The sequence below is a fragment of the Mytilus galloprovincialis genome, chromosome 7 (assembly GCF_965363235.1).
Source record: "Mytilus galloprovincialis chromosome 7, xbMytGall1.hap1.1, whole genome shotgun sequence".
Lineage (NCBI taxonomy): Eukaryota > Metazoa > Mollusca > Bivalvia > Mytilida > Mytilidae > Mytilus > Mytilus galloprovincialis.
Window position 1 is genome coordinate 11,224,517 of NC_134844.1, and position 24,102 is coordinate 11,248,618.

The 24,102-nt window shown below is 31.7% G+C and overlaps 1 protein-coding gene across 1 annotated transcript in view; it reads left to right on the top strand.

The window, feature by feature from the left end:
• The first annotated feature begins 1,156 nt into the window (after positions 1 to 1,156).
• LOC143082299 (interferon-induced helicase C domain-containing protein 1-like) overlaps positions 1,157 to 24,102 on the top strand; it is a 31,132-nt gene continuing 8,186 nt past the window's right edge. Inside the window, exons 1-3 of the mRNA XM_076257924.1 lie at positions 1,157 to 1,303; positions 5,239 to 6,632; positions 10,023 to 10,176. Coding sequence (XP_076114039.1) covers positions 5,249 to 6,632; positions 10,023 to 10,176 — 1,538 coding nt within the window. The 5' untranslated portion in view covers positions 1,157 to 1,303; positions 5,239 to 5,248. The remainder of the gene's footprint in view (positions 1,304 to 5,238; positions 6,633 to 10,022; positions 10,177 to 24,102) is intronic.

The following is a 24,102-nucleotide window of genomic DNA, read 5'->3' on the forward strand; positions in this document are numbered from 1 at the left end:
CGGAAGTAAAAGATGATCCAATAACATTTACAGGAAGAAATTGTGATTCCAGTACTTTATGGTTTCACGTTTCCATTGTCTAACACAAGATTTTAGACGTCGCTAACAGAACAAAAATGTGAAATGACTTCTCTTGAGACATCGTTAAAAAAACAAAAAGTTATGTAGGACTTCTTTTAAATTTCCATTTCTTTTGACAGCGTGGTTGAATTATAGAAGCCATCCGTTCTTTTTAAATTTTGACATAGACCTCATTATAAAGTGGGTTGTGTTTGTTTAATTACTCTTAATAATGACCATAACATAGGCTTCTGTTTTACAAGCATTATTAAAAAAAAAATTTATAAAATTATATAAGAATGTCAAAAGGAAACCCATTCAAAGATATTGCATGATAATTGATTAAAATCGTGCTAAAGGAACTTTATGCATTTCAAATAGAATTTAAATATATTCATAATATTAAAGTAATCAGTCAAAGTCCTCGATCTCTTTCCGTCGGTTAGATTTTGATATTTGTCTCTTGTCTTATTTTTAGTAAAACTATTTTATATAAGAAGAAGAAAGAAATGAATGAATAAAATATATAATATATATATTTGGTGGTTTGCGGAGTTGTCATGTTATAGACTTTCCTTTCCTGTTTGGTGTGTTCAATGTAGATATATTTGATATTTAAACTTTAATTCAATATGATTTGTTGCATTAATAACTGACATAATATATTAAGGTCACAATTAATACAATAAAACAAAAAAACAAAATTAAAAAAAAATGCGCTGTTTAGCGATATGCGGTTTGCGATCGGTGATGAAGTTTAGATTTCCCGTCTAATTAACATTAGTTCATGGATTTTTAAAGTTATTTTAATGGTATGTTGCATATTTTAGTTGTTTTTTTGTTTGTTTTTATGTTCTGTGGTATATTTTGAGTGTTCTGTGGTATATTATATGTGTTCTGTGGTATATTTTTAATGTTCTGTGGTATTCTGTGGTATTCTGTGGTGTTCTGTGGTAAAAAGACGCTCCGAAAAAAAAGTTTGTCCAGGAAAAAAATCCATAGCCATTGTTTCTATCCATAGGAAGGTCGACTATCCATAATTACTTTCTTTCGGATTAAAAGAAACTTCAACCCTCAGAACTTCGGGAAGACTCGGAGAGTTACTTTGAAACCTAACGGGCTTCGTTCCATCACTGTATGGGAGGTAACTCAATAGATATACTGCAAAACGAAAGTAAAAGTTGAACTTGACAAGTATCTTAAAACAGTCGTACGTTTTGTTCACCGACGTATAATTAAACAGGTATATTCAGTAAAACACATAAGAGAAACACCAGAGCATAGTATCTTGCAATATTGACAGGGTAATTGTCTGAAGAGTGAAGTCAGTGCCAGTGGCACAACACATTCGTACGTTCGCCTCTTGGGTACGTTCGCATCCTATTTTTATTCGAATACTGGTAAAATTGGCTATATCGTGTTTCTATCCCGTACGGGATTGATGAAAAATGCCGATTTGCAACGTATATAAAACTCCGCTATTTTTTTAGATGAATAAAGGAAAGATTTTATTTTATATCTTCATAAAAAAATGTCATAAGATGTGTTTTATTCTGATCCTCATTCTCTCCCGTAATATATGACGATTTCAATAAAGAAGTGTCTTTTTATATTAAATATGGGATAGAATGAGGATCAGTATATAGAAGACGATTTCAATAAAGAAGTGTCTTTTTATATTAAATACGGGATAGAATGAGGATCAGTATATAGAAGACGATTTCAATAAAGAAGTGTCTTTTTATATTAAATACGGGATAGAATGAGGATCAGTATATAGAAGACGATTTCAATAAAGAAGTGTCTTTTTATATTAAATACAGGATAGAATGAGGATCAGTATATAAGACGATTTCAATAAAGAAGTGTTTTTTATATTAAATACAGGATATAATGAGGATCAGTATATAGAAGACAATTTCAATAAAGAAGTGTCTTTTAATATTAAATATGGGATAGAATGAGGTATAAAAAAGAAGATGTGGTATGATTGCCAATGAGACAACTATCCACAAAAGACCAAAATGACACAGACATTAGCAACTATAGGTCACCGTACGGCCTTCAACAATGAGCAAAGCCCATACCGCATAGTCAGCTATAATAAGCCCCGATAAGACAATGTAAAACAATTCAAACGAGAAAACTAACGGCCTTATTTATGTAAAAAAATGAACGAAAAACAAATATGTAACACATAAACAAACGACAACCACTGAATTACAGGCTCCTGACTTGGGACAGGCACATACATAATTAATGTGGCGGGGTTAAACATGTTAGCGGGATCCCAACCCTCCCCTAACCTGGGACAGTGGTATAACAGTACAACATAAGAATGAGGATCAGTATATAGAAGACGATTTCAATAAAGAACTGTCTTTTTATATTAAAAAAGTGTCATTCTTTATCAAATACGGGATAGAATGAGGATCAGTATATAGAAGACGATTTCAATAAAGAAGTGTCTTTTTATATTTAATACGGGATAGAATGAAGATCAGTATATAGAAGACGATTTCAATAAAGAAGTGTCTTTTTATATTTAATACGGGATAGAATGAGGATCAGTATATAGAAGACAATTTCAATAAAGAAGTGTCTTTTTATATTAAATACGGGATAGAATGAGGATCAGTATATAGAAGACGATTTCAATAAAGACGATTTCAATAAAGACAATTTCAATAAAGAAGTGTCTTTTTATATTAAAAAAGTGTTATTTTATATCAAATACGGGATAGAATGAGGATCAGTATATATAGAAGACAATTTCTATAAAAAAATGTGTCTTTTATGTAAGAAAAGTGTATTTTATTACGGAATAGAAAAGAATAATTAATTAATCTATATAAAAGTTTAAGAAAGGGTTTTCTTTGGGGAGATGTTATAAAAAAAGGGGTAAAGATATTTTGGGGGGAAAAGAAATATGAAAATTCAATTTGTGATGCCAAATACGGGATAGTTTAAACTATCCCGTATTAGTATACTAGTATGAATAAATCCAATCAATATGGTATAATCTATATATCGGTTTATTTCGTAACAAAGTTTATTTATAATACTCTAATTACGAAATAAACGATATTTATTATTTAATTTTTGTCTTTAAAAGATATTTTTGTATTCATGTTTAACTGATTCTCATTTTATGCCGTATTATGCATACAAATTCAATAAATATGGTACAATCTATATATTGGTTTATTTCGTAATAAAAGTTATAACTCTAATGACGAAATAAACGATATTAGTAATTTGACCTTCATTAGTAATTAATGAACTTTATTTCGTTTAATAATGTAAGAAATACAGGTAAATATTGGCAGTGCAATCTTTCCTTTATTCATAATTTCACGCTAGACGATATACAACATAAAATATATATGCCATTTCATTCTTTCCCGTAAATGGAAATGACAGGATAGAATAAGGATATAGCCGTAAAATTATTAGATGACTTTTTTAGATGTATATATCAAAATATATATAATATTTAAATAATAAAAAAATTGTGATTTGTTTTTTAAAATGAAATATTGTTTTTGTGAATAAGATAAAGATAAACTTAGATATTTTATTTCCTAATCATCGGCGGATCATAAGGCTCATGAATAGATGATTAATCTGTTGATTTTAATTTATTTTACTTTAGATTATCATTATTAATTGGTATTTAAAAAGTTATTTGGTATTATTGCTATGTGTTTGTGTAAAGTAAAATATAAGTTGCTAATATTAAACTTGTTAAGCAATGAAGATTTTTTTTAAGAAGATAATTTAGGGGGTTCAGACCTTTATCATGACTTTGGGATCCGGTGTTTATTCAATCTCAGGATTTAGGGAATGATCCTTTCGGAATCTGGGATTTCTTTTTTCAAATTTTAGGATGTCATGATTTTAAAAATTTGGGACCTCAGGATTTCATGTTTTAAACCCCAGATTTTGGGATCAGGACCCTCCCCCCCCCCTCATAATTGTATTAGTACTTTTATGTCTTGAAAGCTGTTAGGAATCATCTCTCTCTTTTTCAAGTCTTAGAGATAAATGATCATCATGACAATACTCATTATTCATTTGACAAATTTAAAATAATTCACAATGGTGGGGTGTGAATGTGAAAGGGGGCTAATGAGAAGGGGATCAAACATCTAGGAAACAGACTCGGAATTCTTCTGAACCATGATATGTTTGGATTTGCATATCATGCATGAACCTCCTCCCACATGCTTCATTAGATCATTTAGAAGAACATGAAACAGTAAATTTTAACATACTAAAGTGAAGATGAGTACAAGTAAGACTTCCAATCTGTTTACAAATTCTAGAATTATGCCTTTCATCTTTTTACAAATCTGATATACTACAGACCTTATTGTTGTTTAGAATGCTGCTGGCTTGACCTGAGAATCTGTGTCTCTAGAATACAACAATCAATATGCCATTATGGCTTCAGATATTTTCTATTGTGATGTCAATATTTTACAGGAGCCTTTTTGATTTCCAGTAATGGCGTCAAATAACAATAAGGTGTATTGAATTCATTACACAAATTGCTGAGTAAGCATCTCTTGATTTTAGGTCATTTATAAGTTTTTGAGTTTAGAATGACTTCATTTTGCATTGAACTAGTACACATTTATATTTAGGGGACTGAGGACTACCTCTGTGTGGTTGATTTTCTTGCTGCGTTCAAGACCTGTTTGTGATCTTTGGTTGTTATCTGATCTTTAGTCGGTTTGTTGTTTCTTTGACATATTCCCGATTTCCATTCTCAATTTTACTTACTTTAATTGTCAGACAAAGCAATATTTTTTACCTGTCAAATAAGATACTAACTTGTATTTGTCAGACAAGGCACTAATTTTTATAGAACATTTAGTCTGTTAATTTCCCATTCCATATAGACTTGTAACTTACAACTTGATTTGTTTGGTAAATACACATTCGGGTATACAGTATGTATATCATGTATATATGTAGAGAGAAAAAATGGATTCAAACAACAGCAAAAACCCTTAATTGATTTATTTGATAAAATCATATTTCATATTTTACAAGCATTTGTGTACAATGTGCAAGGTGCAAATATAATTTAATTTATTCAATGTTTTAAACCTGAAGGTTTAATAAATTGTACCAGGTTTAATAATACTTTTCATATTTATTTTTTTCTAGAAATTGAAGAATGGCAACCAGACCAGATGAATTTTGTAACTTGTGTAAAGTATCTTTCACATCTGCCAAAAATGCAAATGATCATTATGAAGGTAGGACACATAAGAATGCATTGATTGGTGAAAGTGAACTATTTTGTGATTTGTGTAAAATTAAATGCAGTTGTCTTGAGAGCATGAACGATCACTTGGAAGGAAAATCTCACAAAAGGAAGGAACAAGAAGCCATGCTATCTCCAGTGGTGAATGATGAGAATGTCATTAAAGATGAAAGTGGAGATGGTTTTTGTTGCAAGTTATGTGACATTAAATGCAGCGGAATAGAAAATATTAAAGTTCATTTACAAGGAAAATCACATAAGAAGAAAGAAATGCAAGTTAATATTGAATCATCAGAAGACTATGGATCACCAAAGGAGAAGTCAGATGGAAGTTTGTTGTATTGTGATATTTGTCAAGTCAATATTAGTGGGAGTGATAATATGAAAATACATGTAGAAGGTAAAGGTCACAAGAAAAAACAGCTTCAGCAGTCTAATAGTCATGGTGATGAAAAGAGCAAAACAAATAATGATGGCAATATTGAAGGCAATAATGGAGAAAATGATGACTCTATATACTATGATGCACAGCAGTCCTTGGACCTTGAACACAAAACTGCTGAAAACGATTTGAGTGGCCAATCAGACGAAAAGGAGGAACCCAATATCAGTAGAGATGGGAGTAGTTCCAGTGACGAGGACAATGTCGGACAGGAATTAGATCAAACTTTTGTAAAAAATATTCTTGAGTCTTTTGAAGAAGGGAAATATTCCACAAGTATTGACCACAAAGATAATTTAAGCTTACCTTTGAACAAAGCAGTAAACAAAGACTTCAAATCTTTAAATTCCTCCAGTAATTACTCAAATGAAAATAAGATTGAAGGCAAAAATGTTGATACAACATTTCAAAAGATAAATAATTCTGAAACAATACATGATAATGGATGTTCACTGGATGTTTCTACGACAACTAAAAATACAATGGAAACAAACACTAGTACCAAGTCAATAGAAAATAAAGCATCTACTCCAAATCAGTCAACTAAAAAGGATAATTTAAAAGGTACACAAAACACACCGTCTAAAACTACAGTCAGAATGCCTAAACGTCAACAGAATTACCACTGTGTCATATGCAACCAGTTGATGAACACAGAGAAAGCCTACAAAGATCATTTACAAGGAAAGAACCATGGTAGGAAGTTATTGGCCCCTGACAGAGTTCTACCAGAAACTGTCTTCACAGAAGTAGATATAACTGAAGTAAAAACTAAATCCAGACCCAGGAAGTATCAAGAAGAACTGTTCAGGAAAGCCATGAGGAAAGACGCCATTTGTTTTCTTCCTACAGGTGAAATTTAAAACCTTTTCAAAAATTTAGTAAAATCACATAAGCTTTGTAATGATGTAAGGGGAAGGAATCCGCAAAAAATTGATAATTGCTAACATCTGCTTTATATGAACTTTGGCGCATAGTTGTCTCATTGGCAATCATACCTCATCTACTTATTATTTATGGAAAATAAATAATTGCAAATTTTTATTCCTACGCTGTATCGAAGGGGAATTAAGTTTTAACCCTTTTAAGTTTGAATTTGGTGGTGTCACTTTTACCGTTTTAGAGTTATGCTCCTTTATAAATGGAAAAATTACTGAATTTTTCGTTTACCTTCTCTAACTTTAGATCACCTCAACCAAATGTTATGAAACTTATACATGTTAAATGTTCTGAAATTTATACACAATGCTAATTACTGAAAAATACAGATCAAATTTGAATTTTGGGGGTTTCACTGTTATTTTTATAGAGTTATCTAAAAACTTATAATACACAATACTTATATTACCACTAAATTCAGATTTGGGAAGTATCACTATTAACAATCTTTAGTTATGTCCCTTTATAACTTTATTATATGATATGTGAACAGGGGCATTAATTTTTATAAGTGCATTTACAGTGAGTTGACTGTTAGTGTTGCTCTCCACCAATTGCAACTCATTCAAAATTTTGACCAAATTGCAATTTGTATTATTAAACCAAATTGTTCAACTGGTCAGAAAATTGAACAAATTGTTCAGTCAAAATGTGAAAGTGCAAGGTGATAAAATAAACGGAGTGTCTATTCGTCTGGCTAGCCGGACGAATAGTTAAAAATCTCTATTCGTCCGGCCATCCGTCTGCAGATGCACAAACCTTCGATATCAATAAACGTGTCATGTGACGCAGAAAGTGTCCCGGATGAGGTGTCGGATAACACACTAGGTGTCGGATAACACACGCGCGTATGCAATGGACGTTTTGAGAATTGGAGATCGTGATTTATATTTAGAGATGTCATAGAGAAAACCAGAGAGAATGTGATTGCTTTAAACAAATGTCTATAGAAGTGATTCCAGAACAATAGCGTATACATGTTAACTGTGAGGAATAAGCCTGAAATCAAAGTGAAATTGATGATTTACCCCCATTTACCTTATGGACGCATTCGGAAAAAAGTACTATATCAAACTTGCTTGGATGCATTATTTTCAGTTATACTACAACGGAGATATATGAACATACTGATATGCCTGGACTGGGAATAAGACACCAGGGTTGGGGAATCCCCCCTTTTTTCTGTTATATCTAATACACATTTTTTTCTAAAAAAATCTTATCGAAAACACAATCCTACTTTTGGGGACAGATTACATGTGCCTGACCTTTTCTCTAATTTCCTATGAAATAAAAATCGCCGAACAATTTAAATGAAGGATCGTGCATAATCATATGAGGACCTTTACTTTAACCAAACTTCACAGAAACAATAAATTCAGGATTTTTTGGATTCAAAGATGAAGCCAATAATGATTGGCTCGACTATTTGCTTTACAGGAAATTCATAGGCAGAAGAACAAAAGAGAGCATCATTTCTGCCCTCCCTAACCCAAGTTCCTTTAGAATATTAGAACAAAAAAATCTGAATCAAATGTATAGTTTTTTTTTATTATTAGAATGAGATCTTTTTCATAAAATGATTTTAGCTAATATATTTTGAAACAACTCGTGCTTTATTTAAAACCTTCAAAACACGATGTTATATCTTCATCATTATATTTTTGGCCGGACAAATAGCGAAAACCCGGACAAATTAGCGAAAACCCGGACAAATAGCGTACAAATGCTATTTGTCCGGCTTGCACTGCTTAAAATAAAATATACTTACAATCCTATAAGACTTTAACTCCATTTTAATGATGTTGTGACAAAAATCAGGTTATCAGTTTGTGTAGTTATATTATATTCATTTCCATGCTGAAGGGGAACTGTTTATTTTTAATTGCTATTAAATTGTCCAAACTAAGCTTTCATATAGTTTTTCTTTCTAAAAGTCTTCTATATTTATAAGAATCAGATATCATTTTAAATAAAACATCATATATTCAGTAAAATATGTGTGAAATAACAATATGCTATTGATAAATTTTCAGGGGAGATAACCTAAAATATTATTCTTTTGAATAAAGACTTTTTGAAAGTTCCCCTTCAGCATGGAAATGAATATAATATAACTATACAAACTGATAAACTAATTTTTGTCACAACATCATTAAAGTGGAGTTAAAGTCTTATAAGAGGTATTTATGTTTGGTTTATTTGGATCTATCAAAGGCGTAAATGTAAGTTTTGTCAATTTCATGTTATCTGTAGCAAGATATTGTATCTTCAGAAGGAATTTACTTAAAAATTTAAACAGTAATGTTGATCTTATTAGACTATTTAAATACACTGTAAAACATTATATAACTTACCTGTATGAATATTTGTATGAGAAATGTTTTTGAGAAACACTTTTTAAAGAATAATATTCTGGTACAAGAAACCGAAGGTGTCATAACATTTAATTTCTAATTATTGTGCTGATTATATATGTGATTGTACTTAAAAACATTGCCTTGTGATATTTTTGTGTAATATGTAATATATCTGTTGTATATATATGTTGAAGAATTGAATAAAGATAAAAAAAAAGTCTTATAGGATTGTAAGTATGTTTTATTTTATCACCTTGCACTTTCACGACTTGACTGTGGTTTTCTACAGCATGCAGTTGGTTCAAATTTCTGACCAGTTGAACAATTTGATTTTAAAAAACAAATTGCAATTTGGTCAAAATTTTGAATGAGTTGCAATTGGTGGAGAGCAACACTAACAGTCAACTCACTGTAAAATTTCAGAAAAAGTACTTCATTGTACTTTCAAAATCAAGGGCAGATAATTATACTGAATTTTATAGCACATTTGGAGTTTTTTTTATTATTGTCAAAAAAAGAAGGCAGTGACCCCTTAATTTTATATGCCATTTTAACAAAACATTTTATTGTATACCATGGTGCAGCTCTTTGTTATTTGATATTTCTAAAGTATTTATGAAAAGCAATTTTTTTTTATTTTTAATTTTGAACCAATTCTACTGTTTTATTTCCTCAATAAGGAAAAATTAAGTTTCCCCTATATAACCATATAAATAACTGGGATTTCATTAATTTCCATGTATTTTAAAGAAAAAACATGGTCTGTGACACACATTTTGTTTTTTAATTGAAATTTGAAAGTTCTTAAACCCAGAAGTCTTTTACAGAAGTTTAAGAAAAATATACCATCCAACATTTAGACACCCCGGCTACCTTAAGATAACTATTTGTTAAGATATAATGATGTTAGTATTAGAGTTTTTAATTCTTTTTCTTTCTACAGGTACTGGCAAAACATTGATAGGTTGTATGGTAATGAGTACAATGTTAGAGCAGAACCCTACCAGACAAGCTATCTTCCTTGTGGAGAGAGGTCTACTGGTCCTACAGCAGTTTCAGTATATCAAAAGAGAGCTTGGAGCTTCATTATTTACCAGGTAGGTACCAGACAAGTTGTCTTTCTTGTAGAAAGAGGTCTACTGGTCCTACAGCAGTTTCAGTATATCAAAAGAGAGCTTGGGGCTACATTATTTACCAGGTAGGTACGAAACAAGCTATCTTCCTGATTGATAGAGATCTAATTTTTCTTCAGCTGTCACATTAAAGACAAATCCTTCTATTCAGATCTACCAATAATATCTTCTTTATATTTTATTTTTACTTTAGGCTAGGTAAAAGCTTTAAAATAAGCAAATAAAAAAATGGGGTCACCGACCTCGTTTTCGATTTAAAACGCCATCTTTTTCACGGAATTTGGAAATTGGGACTTCTACTCAATAGCAGTGTAATATTTTTTTAAAAGTCCGTATCCAATAAAAACTTGTCTGTTTTGTTAACCTAGATGTTAATACAAACTATTTTAATAATATCACCATTTTCTGAGTGGAAAATAATAATGATAAGTTGCTATAATAGTTTTCCCGCCTTTTTTATTGTGAAATACCTATAAAAAAATTAAGTTTAAAAAAAATTGACCAATAATTTCTCCATGAGTCTTCAATAGAATATGCGTTGTTTATATCTAAACAAAATAAGGAAATAAAAAGATGGGGTCACCGTAATGGAAAAAGAGATATTTCTAAAAAGGGGGTAACAATTTGAATTGGCGGGAACATATTGCGCCAATTCTAAAAATAACGTCGAAAGACGTTCGGCCGGTTTAGGCTATATTCTTACAAATTAGGGACAACCCAGTTCTCGTTATTTGCTGATTTGTTATTTGTTTGTTTTAAACTACGATAAATTCACATTAATCTACACATGATAGTACTTAGTTTTAAGTCCATACGCAACTATTATCAGCACCCGCAGTGCGCATGCGCTAAATTTGATCGCAATCGATATCGATAAATTTACTATAGATTATTAAAGGAAATGTTGAATTTTGGTTAGCTGACAGTAAACAAAAATAAATACCTTTTTCATTGGCATCACATTAGAAAATACATTTTCTTAGCTTTCTAATGACATATTTTATAATTGAATCGGGATAGCAGAAGTTACGGCCATTTTCATTTTTAAAAAAGTGGTTCATTCCCTATTACTTCATACAATTCAAAACCAAAAACGTTTGCAAATGAGTTTTCATATATGATTACATCTTTCACTATTTTTAGAAATAAATTCATTGGCATAAATATATGTTCTTTGCTTTATAATCTTTCCAATGGTATATATTTGGTATTTTAGAAAATTTAATGAATCGGGGCCTTTTTTATCCAAAACTTGAGTTATTGTCATTGTTTGAAGATTGCGAAAAAATTTCTAAGTCCATGGAAAAATTATCTTGATATAGTACTTCCATGGTCCTACCAAGTAAATCGCTCACAAGTCACAAAACAAAGTTAATCTAGTTGTACATAAAATATTTATACATTTAATACAATGTTTTATATCATGAATTTAAAAATTCAGTAAATAAAGTAAAAGAAGTGTAACTTTTAATTTAAAAGAATTTTTTTGTCCAGCCGTCAGTTTTCTTTATTTTTGATAATATAAAATCTTTCACTACTACATTAACTCAGACTTTTGGATGTTTTTCGTGAAGCGTTTTAAAAAAATTGAAATCCCATCTAAAATGATTTTTTTTTTATCAATTTTCTTACATTAAAAGTTGTTTTTTTAAATTAGGCGGCCGTAACTAAACAATTTTGATACTTAAACATGCTCATCTGATTAACATAGACGTAATAGATACATATTTTATATATATATTATTCTCATGATGTTCTAAAAAGACCGATGAAACAGGAAAAGTGTCATTATCTTAAATTTTTCAGATGCAGTAACACTTTCAGCAGATCTTTTGTAGTAGATGGATTTGGAATGAAATCGTCAAATTTTCTTTCATCAATTTTATACCTTTTCACTGCTCAGTTTGATTGCCAATATGAATCGCTGTACTATCTTACATGTACATGTAATATATACTAGTCTATTGCTTGTTCTCCTTTTATCATTTTAACTGGTACTGAGAGAAATAAATCGCATAGAACAAAATAAAATTAATTTTAATTTGTCTCTGTCCTTTCAGAAGTTTCTATCGTGAAATATATTTAATTTTTATACTTGAACATTACTGTAAAATTTGTAGTAAAAAGGAAACTTATTTTAATTACTGTTCTGTTAATGTAAAGTTAACGGAGAGCTGTCTCATTGGAACTCATACCAACTCATCCCAAATCTTCTTGCATTTATATTGTACATGTATTTGCAGAATTTTTATTTTTATTTATCGTATGAATGAGATAGTTGGAATCGTTAAAATATAGTATTATACATGCAAACAGATGCCTGCGACCCCTGTTGTTTCGATTAGCATGTTTTCTAAAGATATCCGCGTGAAGTTCACAAATTTCATCATTCATTTGATCACCTGTTGTGAATATCAGATAACACTGTCAAGTTCAGTCAAATCCGTGGTTTAAACTTTCCTACACATATCAGTAATATTATTTTCCGCGAAGGGTATCCCCCCCCCCTTTTTTTATATATCATACTCGGAACATTATTGTAAACACTTTTTCTGTGGGACTTTCTTTACGGTTTTAGGAAAATTTGAGAATATCAGTACATAAATTCATTAGTATGTGCTTCGATTGGCTTATATCTATATAAAAAAAGTAATCTAAGACTATATCATTTTTGTAAGTGAGAGCTAGACCTCTCCATCCATCAACGAACATGTGAAGCGTGTATAAATATTGTTGAAACTGAGAAACATGTATTGATATAGTGCCTATTGTGAGATGACCTGCAAACTGATCTTTTTTAGAAAAACTTTGTCACTTAACTTTAAAAAAACAATCCAATTTGAAAAATTGTCTATTGTTCTATAGGTAGCCAGTGAATGTGATTGAAGTGCCAAAATATGCAAATTTATTTTAATTTTACATAGAAGACGCTGCTTTTCACATCGTTAAACTTTTTGTCTGAACTGAAGACATTTTTAAAGAAATTTGAAAATTTAGCTGTACATTTATACTTATTCATTATTAATACGACATTCGTCTTTATTTCACATAGCAAAATTAAAGCTATTTAAAGGACAATACGTTGATGTACTGTAGCGTGTTTTCCATTGTGATTTATAAACAAACTGCATCGTCGCGGGCAAAAGTACTATTAAACTGCATCGTCGCGGGCAAAAGTACTATTAAACTGCATCGTCGCGGGCAAAAGTACTATTAAACTGCATCGTCGCGGGCAAACGTACTATTAAACTGCATCGTCGCGGGCAAACGTACTATTAAACTGCATCGTCGCGGGCAAAAGTACTATTAAACTGCATCGTCGCGGGCAAACGTACTATTAAACTGCATCGTCACGGGCAAACGTACTATTAAACTGCATCGTCGCGGGCAAACGTACTATTAAACTGCATCGTCGCGGGCAAAAGTACTATTAAACTGCATCGTCACGGGCAAAAGTACTATTAAACTGCATCGTCGCGGGCAAAAGTCACGGGCAAAAGTACTATTAAACTGCATCGTCGCGGGCAAACGTACTATTAAACTGCATCGTCGCGGGCAAAAGTACTATTAAACTGCATCGTCGCGGGCAAACGTACTATTAAACTGCATCGTCGCGGGCAAACGTACTATTAAACTGCATCGTCGCGGGCAAAAGTACTATTAAACTGCATCGTCGCGGGCAAAAGTACTATTAAACTGCATCGTCGCGGGCAAACGTACTATTAAACTGCATCGTCGCGGGCAAACGTACTATTAAACTGCATCGTCGCGGGCAAACGTACTATTAAACTGCATCGTCGCGGGCAAAAGTACTATTAAACTGCATCGTCACGGGCAAAAGTACTATTAAACTGCATCGTCGCGGGCAAAAGTCACGGGCAAAAGTACTATTAAACTGCATCGTCACGGGCAAAAGTACTATTAAACTGCATCGTCACGGGCAAACGTACTATTAAACTGCATCGTCACGGGCAAAAGTACTATTAAACTGCATCGTCACGGGCAAAAGTACTATTAAACTGCATCGTCACGGGCAAAAGTACTATTAAACTGCATCGTCACGGGCAAACGTACTATTAAACTGCATCATCACGGGCAAACGTACTATTAAACTGCATCGTCACGGGCAAACGTACTATTAAACTGCATCGTCACGGGCAAACGTACTATTTTAAAAGCATTTAGTGTTGAAGGCCAATTTTGAAAATGTCTCTCAGAAATCATGGCTGAAAAGTTAGAGAAAATATTGATAAACAAACAATTCTGGGAGGTAACTGAAAATAAGAGTAAAAGCAGAGACTGAATTTATTCTTTTAATAAAGACTGAATTTATTCTTTTAACAAAGACTGAATTTATTCTTTTAATAAAGACTGAATTTATTCTTTTAATGAAAAAGCAAAATGTTGCAATGAGTTTGTGTTTGTGTATGTAGTATATTCAAATTCTACGCTGTCTCATATTCGGGTTTACGTCGAAAGATATATATATGTTTGGTAATCATGATCTCATATTTGTCCTTTTTCGACTTTTTATTTTGTATGCATGGTTTGATATTCGGTAAAATCGAATTGTATGTCTTTCGGAAATAAAGTCAGTTTATACGTATACATGGAAGTAGTATATTGACTTGACCCCTGTCAATATAATACAGTGTCAATATAATACTTCCATGGTTTATACAACTCGTATTCATGCCGCGGAACCTAGCATGCTACAGTGCCATATATTTATAATATTGTTTACTTAGGGTTATCAAATTATTTACGAGTGTCAACATTGTCTTTACAAACTCAGCATGTTGTCTTGATAAGATATCACACACAGAAAAGACTGATCAGACGGATAAGAAATCAAAATCATGCGCGATAACTCGTACTGGCTTACACTGAGGACAATAGTTGGCCATGCAGTATATAATCACAGACACGTAATATAAATGCGGTGGTTGGAAAACAATGCGTTGTACAAATGTACACACGAATGCTTCTATGAACATTTCATTTCAGGTTATTCATAGTGCTAGCACTATGTGTTTAACAGAAATTCTTTTTAAAATAGTGAAGACATTTTTATATAATATCATTTTTCAATCAAAGTATATCTGAAAGACAAGACAGAATTTAGCTTCAGGTATATATCATGAATTTTAATTTCGTTTAAGAATGTTGTTCCTTTTTATTTAGATGAAAATTACTTAAAATCATTAGAAATATAAGACTCCGTTTCCACTAACAATAAAGATCGATCATTTCTGAGATCGCCGATCTTTAGTATTGCAAAAATGAGAAAGATTGATCTTCAATCGGACGTAAACATTCCATCTCCAGATGTAGTTTTAAAAGACCGATTTTTCTTCAAATGAAAACGTTTTATATACATCGTGATCGACTTTTCAATCAATCAATCGATATAAAATTCCAAGTGTTATATGTAGATATGAAAATAAATCTGCGCATGGTCAGTTTAAAAATGTTCTTAAAAAAAGCTGATTTCAGTGTTTATTCTCAAATGATTTGACAGAACGTGCCATAGAGATAATAAAAACCAAATAAATATATTCGACGTTTTTTGCGTCATTCTTCTGAAAATATATAAATAAAAAAAGAAGATGTGGTATGATTGCAAATAACACAATTCTCCACAAATGACCAATTGACACAGGAAATTATTAACTATGGGTCAAAGTACGGCCTACAACATTGAGCAAATCCCATACCGCATAAACAACTACAAAAGGTCCCGAAAGGACAAATGTAACACAATTCAAACTAGAAAATAACAAAACAAAATTAATGAAAAACTAATAGATGTAGTTCTTTTACAAACAACAACCCCTTAATTACCGACTCCTGAGTTGAAACAGGACCCGTTTCAGCGCTCGACTGATACCATTACTTATTCGTTCCTTATTTGCTTATACGTTGAAATACGTTGCACCTATTACGAAACAAATCTTTTCAATTGTTTTCTTGTCTCTGGTGTTAGGTATGGGTTCTTAAAAGTGAAACATACCTATTACCGTGTATGTACCAGTTTTAGCGCTAGACCGATGACCTGCTACTTATTCGCTTACAATATGTTTGTTAAAGGTAACACCTTTTTAAACAAATCTTTTCCATTTTTTTTTCTTGCCTCTGATGCTATATATTGGTTCTAAGAGGTAAAATAACCCTATACTAAGGCGTAAATACTCGTTTCAGTGCTCAACTGATGCCCTGTTACTTATTCGTTCCATATTCGCTTACTATACGTGTGGTATTCGGTGCACCTTTTAAAAAATATCTTTTCAATTGTATTTATTCATTATTATTTTTTATTTTCTGTAAATTACTCATCTTCCGTTATACGTAATTTTTTTTCTGACATATCTTTGTTTATGATTACTTATGACATGTTAATCAAAAATAAAATTAATAAATGCAGAAGCATATAATTATCTCACGAACCAAATATTTCCTTATTCAATTTTCTACGATTTTTTGTTATCGAAATGGTTAGACCGATTATTTTAGATATGCAATGTATACTAAATGTAAACGCACAAGTTCTTAAAAGATCGAAAACGAGAGATGCTCTTCAGAGATAGATTTTATTTCAATTCCGTGCAAGTGTTAACGGGGTCTAATTAACATCATATCTGTTTTGATCATTCATCCTTAGGCATCAATGAATGTCGAAATATTCCGTAATGTTGCTAGAAACTCAGTCTAAGTATACTCATACAGATGTCATACCGTGAGTATGGATAAAACCTAGTCCGACCTCTTTTCTCAAATCTCCTTTTAATTGATTTTTTTCCGTATGCATTCCTCTGTAATTATACCCCCGCTTTAAAAAAGAGGGGTATACTGTTTTACCTCTGTCTGTCAGTCCGTCCGTCCATCAGTCCGTCCGTCAGTCAGTCAGTCAGTCCGTTCCATGAAACTTTCGTCACATTTTTCTCAGGAACTACACATCCACCCTTTCTGTAATTTGGTATCAACATTTATATATGTCAGCCACACCGTGTGATGCGTTTTCAGATTCATCACTTGACAACTTCCTGTTTACCGAACACTTGTCTGATTTTACACATGATAGCCAAGTTGAAAATTTTCGTCACATTTTTCTCAGGAACTACAATACAAGGATTTCTGAAATTTGGTTTCAGGATTTATATTAGTCAGCTATACCGTGTGATGCGTTTTAAGATTCATCACTCGACAACTTCCTGTTTACCGAACACTTGTATGATTTTACACATGATAGCCAAGTTGAAAATTTTCGTCACATTTTTCTCAGGAACTACAATACAAGGATTTCAAAATTTGGTTTCAGGATTTATATAAGTCAGCTATACCGTGTGATGCGTTTTCAGATTCATCACTCGACTACTTCCTGTTTACCGAACACTTGTATGATTTTACACATGATAACCAAGTTAAAAATTTTCGTCACATTTTTCTCAGGAAGTACAATACAAGGATTTCTGAAATTTGGTTTCAGGATTTTTATAAGTCAGCTATACCATGTGATGCGTTTTCAGATTCATCACTCGACAACTTCCTGTTTACCGAACACTTGCATATTTTTACACTATTAATATTATCCACTTGCGGCGGGGGTATCATCAGTGAGCAGTAGCTCGCACTTTCACTTGTTCTTCATTCCGACAACTTTTTAACACAGACACGATTATGTTTTTTTCGTACAAAAATTGCGCACCTTGCACATAAATATCAAATTTGGTAAATCGGAACAAACTCGGAATGGTCATATAAAAAACCTAGAATGTTAGAAGCTTTTATGTTAACTTCTCTAGATGTACTTTGTTTTACATGTATACGTCGTTAGGTTACTGTTTTGTTGGTGTTTATCAGAAATCTAATTATTATATTCATGTAAAAATGTAAGTGCCGTACACATTCAAAATACGTCAGTGCAATTTGCCATATCCATATATAGGCACGTTATGTACCTATTGCTAAAGATACATTGAATTTTGAGGACATGTCCAGAATGATTGATGATTTTCGTACTTTCTTAATGATTTGTAAAATATCGATATAATTAAGAACCTACGAAAGTCTATACATATAGAAAATTAAGGAAAAAAGTATTATATTATAATTTGATTGGCTCATCTTTCTGTCGAGTATCCAGATTCTGTATCTTTTCTTTGCAGTCATTTTTGTGTATTTGTTGTTGTTAGATTGTTGTATAGTTGACTCTCTTTTCATTCTCATATTGTATCCAATTCTGGAACATGTTTATTATATAAAAACAATTTTCATTTTTTTTCTCGGAAAATTAACCTATCAAAACGATTGTCACTCTCTCCATCGGCTCAAAGAGGAATAACTCTAATAGACGTTTCCAGTTCGCGGAAACCGCGACGTCACAAACCGCTGACGGCATAGTACTGTTGCGCTTGTATATGCGCATAAACAATAGAGGGATTTGTCTTTAAATCAAAATAGAGATTGGGGATAAATAATTTACGAAGTTGGTACCGAATTAGTTATCTTCCTAGTGCCAGGCTAATAGAGACAGATCTAGGTGTTACTTCAGCAGTACCAGTTTCTAGAATCAGAGATTTGGGGATAAATTATTCCCACATATGTACCAGACTAGCTATTTTTAATGGCAAAGAGGTTTATTAGTTCTTATGCAGAAATAGATAGGTTAAGTAGATAAGATTATTTAAAGGGGGAGGGGGTGTTGTTTGATTAATCTCTGCAATCATAATTTTTATACGACCGCAAAAATTGAAAATTTTTTGGTCGTATATTGGTATCAATTTGGCGTCGTCATCGTCGTCCGAATACTTTTAGTTTTCGCACTCCAACTTTAGTAAAAGTGAATAGAAATCTATGAAATTTTAACACAAGGTTTATTACCACTAAAGGAAGGTTGGGATTGATTTTGGGAGTTTTGGTCCCAATATTTTAGGAATGAGGGACCAAAAAGGGACAAAATAAGCATTTTTTGGGTTTTCGCACTATAACTTTAGTTTAAGTAAATAGAAATCTATGAAATTTTGACACAAGGTTTATGACCACAAAAGGAAGGTTGGGATTGATTTTAAGAGTTTTAGTTTAAACAGTTTAGGAATTAGGGGCCAAAAAAGGGCCCAAATAAGCATTATTCTTGGTTTTCGCACAATAACTTTAGTATAAGTAAATAGAAATCAATGAAATTTAAACACAAGGTTTATGACCACAAAAGAAAGGTTGGGATTGATTTTGAGAGTTTTGGTCCCAACAGTTTAGGAATAAGGAGCCCAAAGGGTTCTTTGATATGCCAAATCTAACTGTGTATGTAGATTCTTTATTTTTGGTCCCGTTTTCAAATTGGTCTACATTAAGGTCCAAAGGTTCCAAAATTAAACTTAACAAAAAATGAATCCTTGGGGTTCTTTGATATGCTGAATCTAAATATGAACTTAGATTTTTGATTATTGGCCCAGTTTTCAAGTTGGTCCAAATCGGGGTCCAAAATTAAACTTTGTTTGATTTCATCAAAAATTGAATAATTGGGGTTCTTTGATATGCCAAATCTAACTGTGTATGTAGATTCTTAATTTTTAGTCCCGTTTTCAAATTGGTCTACATTAAAGTCCAAAAGGTCCAAAATTAAACTAAGTTTGATTTTAACAAAAATTGAATTCTTAATTTGGGCTTTTTTGATATGCTGAATCTAAACATGTACTTAGATTTTTGATTATGGGCCCAGTTTTTAAGTTGGTTCAAATCAGGATCCAAAATTATTATGTTAAGTATTGTGCAATAGCAAAATTTTTTCGATTGCACAGTATTCAGCAATAGCAAGAAATCTTCAATTGCACAGTATTGTGCAATAGCAAGAAATTTTCAATTGCACAGTATTGTGCAATAGCAAGAAATCTTCAATTGCACAGTATTGTGCAATAGCAAATATTTTCAATTGCACAGTATTGTGCAATAGCAAGAAATATCTAATTGCACAATATTGTGCAATAGCAAGAAATTTTCAATTGATTGGAGTTATCTTTCTTTGTCCAGAATAGTAGTTGAATCAACTTAAATCATTGTAGAATCATTGTAGAGAGTCTTATAACAACAACACTTTAGGGACTGCTGCAGAAAATTTATTGATCGACATGTTTCTAGGCACCGTCATCAGGATAAAAACAATACATAAAATCATGTTGAAGTAAAAAATTGGGTTGTTAAAATTTAAGGTGGTATGGAAGTCTAAAATAAAAATGATAGAATTTGTTCATACTTTGCCAAAAGGTAGTATCTATTGATATATGTTGAAAAATGTAATAAAAATGGTAGGTCACCGCGCATTTTCTCAAGCTACAGGAAGCGACAAAATGACACATTTTGTAAGGATTATACAGGAAAAAAACACCATTTTGTGGTTAGAAACTAAACAAAATGATAGAATTGTTAAATACTTAAGGAAAAGATAGCTTTCAGACAATGCTTTGAGAATTTCAAAAGGAAAGATAAGGTTACCGTGAGTTTTTTCCGGCTAAAATACAAAATAGGAAAATTCCATGTAGAATCCTTCAGAAAATGCACTATTTTAGAGTTACCTCCCCTTAAAGTGGCAATTTAAAAAAAAGAAAAAAAACCCAAAAATAATCAATTTTTGCAAAAATATTAATATTTATAAGTTATATTCTTATAAATTGGTTCTTTTAAATGAAAATTCATATTAAATATCTGCATTCCTGCATAAAATTTTGCTAACTTGATAGAAAATATGGACCTTTGGTTCACTGTTTTTTATAATCAAAGATGGAGGAAGACACCCATACCACCTTAAACGTCACAATGTTACAATTGTAAGTAACATTATTAATAGCAACGTACTGAAAGTGAAAGTGAAAGTTCATTGGAAGTATGTAAATAAACTATAAAAAGAAATTAAAAATAAAATGTTTTTGTTGTGAAAATGTTTGTTAAAATTATTCTGCCAACATGTCCTCTTGCATTGTGGAAAGAATAATACAATAAGTTGTCAGGCTGTGTAATGTGTATATACTGTATAGGTTGAGAGGTACTGCCAAGGGAAGCCAGTCGAAATGGTACGGAATTGCTGATAAAATGTCGTCTATTTTGGGGAAGAAAGTTAACAGAACATTCAGACCACACAACCTATACAGTATATACACAGCCTGACAACTTATTGTATTATTCTTTCCACGATGCAAGAGGACAAACACATGTTGGCAGAATAATTTTAACAAACATTTTCACAACAAAAACATTTTATTTTTAATTTCTTTTTATAGTTTATTTACATACTTCCAATGAACTTTCACTTTCACTTTCAGTACGTTGCTATTAATAACGTTACTTACCATTATAACATTGTGACGTTTAAATTTTATTAACCCGATTTTTTACTTCAACATGATTTTATGTATTGTTTTTATCCTGATGACGGTGCCCTAGGCACCGAAACATGTCGATGAATAAATTTTCTGCAGCAGTCCCTAAAGTGTTGTTGTTATAAGACTCTCTACATTTTATGTTTTTATCATAACGACCCTGCATACCCTCGGGTATCCACTTTATGGACTCTACCGTACTACAGACCAGGCGTTGGTTCACTTTCGTTTGTAATTAACTTAAATCATTGTTTTATACAATAAACTGTATATTCACTTTTACTACCAACTGATAAATTAAAACAATCTTTACCAGCACCTTTTGTTACATTTTAATATTTTATGATGTGTTTAAATGAGTAGTTATTGTTGCAAACTCCATTAGAAATTTGAATTGAGATCAGTTTTGGAAAAAGGGAAAGGGGGATGTGAAAAAAAAATTTGGAGGGGGGGGTTACATTTTTCTCATTTCAGATTTCATAAATAAAAAGAAAATTTCTTCAAACATTTTTTTGAGAGGATTAATATTCAACATCATAGTGAGGCAAAAATAATATTTTAAGTTCATTAGACCACATTCATTCTGTGTCGGAAACCTATGCTGTGTCAACTATTTAATCACAATCCAAATTTAGAGCTGAATCCAGCTTGCATGTTGTGTCCATACTTGCCCCAACCGTTCAGGGTTCAACCTCTGCAGTCGTATAAAGCTGCACCCTGCAGAGCATGTGGTTTTATTTTCATTTGTAACAGAAAACAAAATTCTAATACTAATGATAATGAATATATAGATTAATCATAGAAAAAGTGTTTAATAAACAAAGCAGACAGAGATGTTAGTTTCTCTAAGGCAACAACCATTTTCTTATCTGGGGGGGGGGGGGCTGTGATTTTTTGGAAAAAAATATTTTGATGGCCTAGCTGAACGAAAAAAAAATTATGTTTTGCACTGTAGCTGAAAAAAAAATTATGCTGTCACCTGCTTGAAAAAAAAAATTGCACTGCTGAATTTGAGAATAGTGAAAATAACAACAGTTGAGACAGTGGAACAGCAGATTATAAACATCTGTCCAGTCTACAGATTAAACTAAGATTTATATTTATACCTTATTACTTTTTGTATTTTCCTGTAATAGTGTTTGATCCAGAAATATTTAAAAGCATTGGAAATCTCCCACATGTATGCTACTACATTAAGACATACTTAAAACTGCAACTATTATAAACATAATATGGTCATTTTATAACAGGGACAGATATGGTATCATATAAAAACAGTCTTTTAAAGTAGCCCTGATTGTGTATGACACAGACTTGTTTACCGGTAGTATTTTCCTTTGTATCATTCTGTATCATTCTTTATACCTCTTTTTTCAATGGAATGTCAATTATCATAGTTGGAAACAGTGGATGTTTATAATTTGGAGCTACTCACTCTTTGCCATTACATATGGCAATGGTGGCCACTTCAATTGCAGTATTAAAATTCAAGGACTGTGGTACCCGTATGACGGACTCAGAGAATATCATAATGTAGAAAGTGGGCTAAAAACAAAACAACAGAGACAACAGCCAATGCCAGGATACAGACAGAGCCATGCACTTTACATTTTACATCAATTAAAAAATTAAAATGAATTTTATGTAAATTTTATGGTTTTGAGAAAAAAAAATGTATTTCTGTTCCACATTATAGGAAATTTTTTTTTGCTTTCCTTCTCATAAGAAAAAAAAATTATCGGAGGAAGTTTCTGAAAATATTTTTATGAACATAATAAAAATATCAGCCCCCCCCCCCCCCCTGATAAGAAAATGGTTGTTGCCTAATTCTTACATGATTTTACTTTTCTTGCCCTATTGATTGTTTTTATTTAATCAACATGGTTCGTTTAATCTCAGTTTGCCATTTTCAAAATTGGATTATGAGATCTAATTTTCTTGCATTCCTCTGAAATTCCCATTGAGATGTCATGAAAAAAAGACCTGATGACATCACATAGAAAGAACACATCTTATTGCAGATCATGTGTAAAGAAAGATTATGATTGTCTGCATATATTCTAAATTAAAAAAATTAAACTGTCTCTAGTGTATAAATATGGTATCGCACTTGATGCAAAGGTAGAATCAACATTTCTTAAATTTTTAAGCTATTTAGTCATTTAGTCATGAGCAATGTTGGAAAAAATATTTCTCCTCACTTGTGAAAGATCTGTTTATGGCAAATGATTGGTCAAAATTTGATTATGACTTCAAATTTTCTTCGTTTCTTCTGAATTTCCTATTGTTAAGTCAATGTTTTCTATTAAAAGATGGAAAAGGCATTACAATGGGAAATAAATTACTAAAACCTGGAACAATATCATCTATTTAACTCTTTCAAGACTGGCTAAAATAAATAGGCAACAGAAAATAATTGTATTTATCTAAATAAGAAATTTCAAAGCGAGAAAAAAAATGCAGTTTGACCTCAAGGTGCAAATTAAAGCCTTTCTCAGTTTTCCTTCTCAATTGCCATATGCAA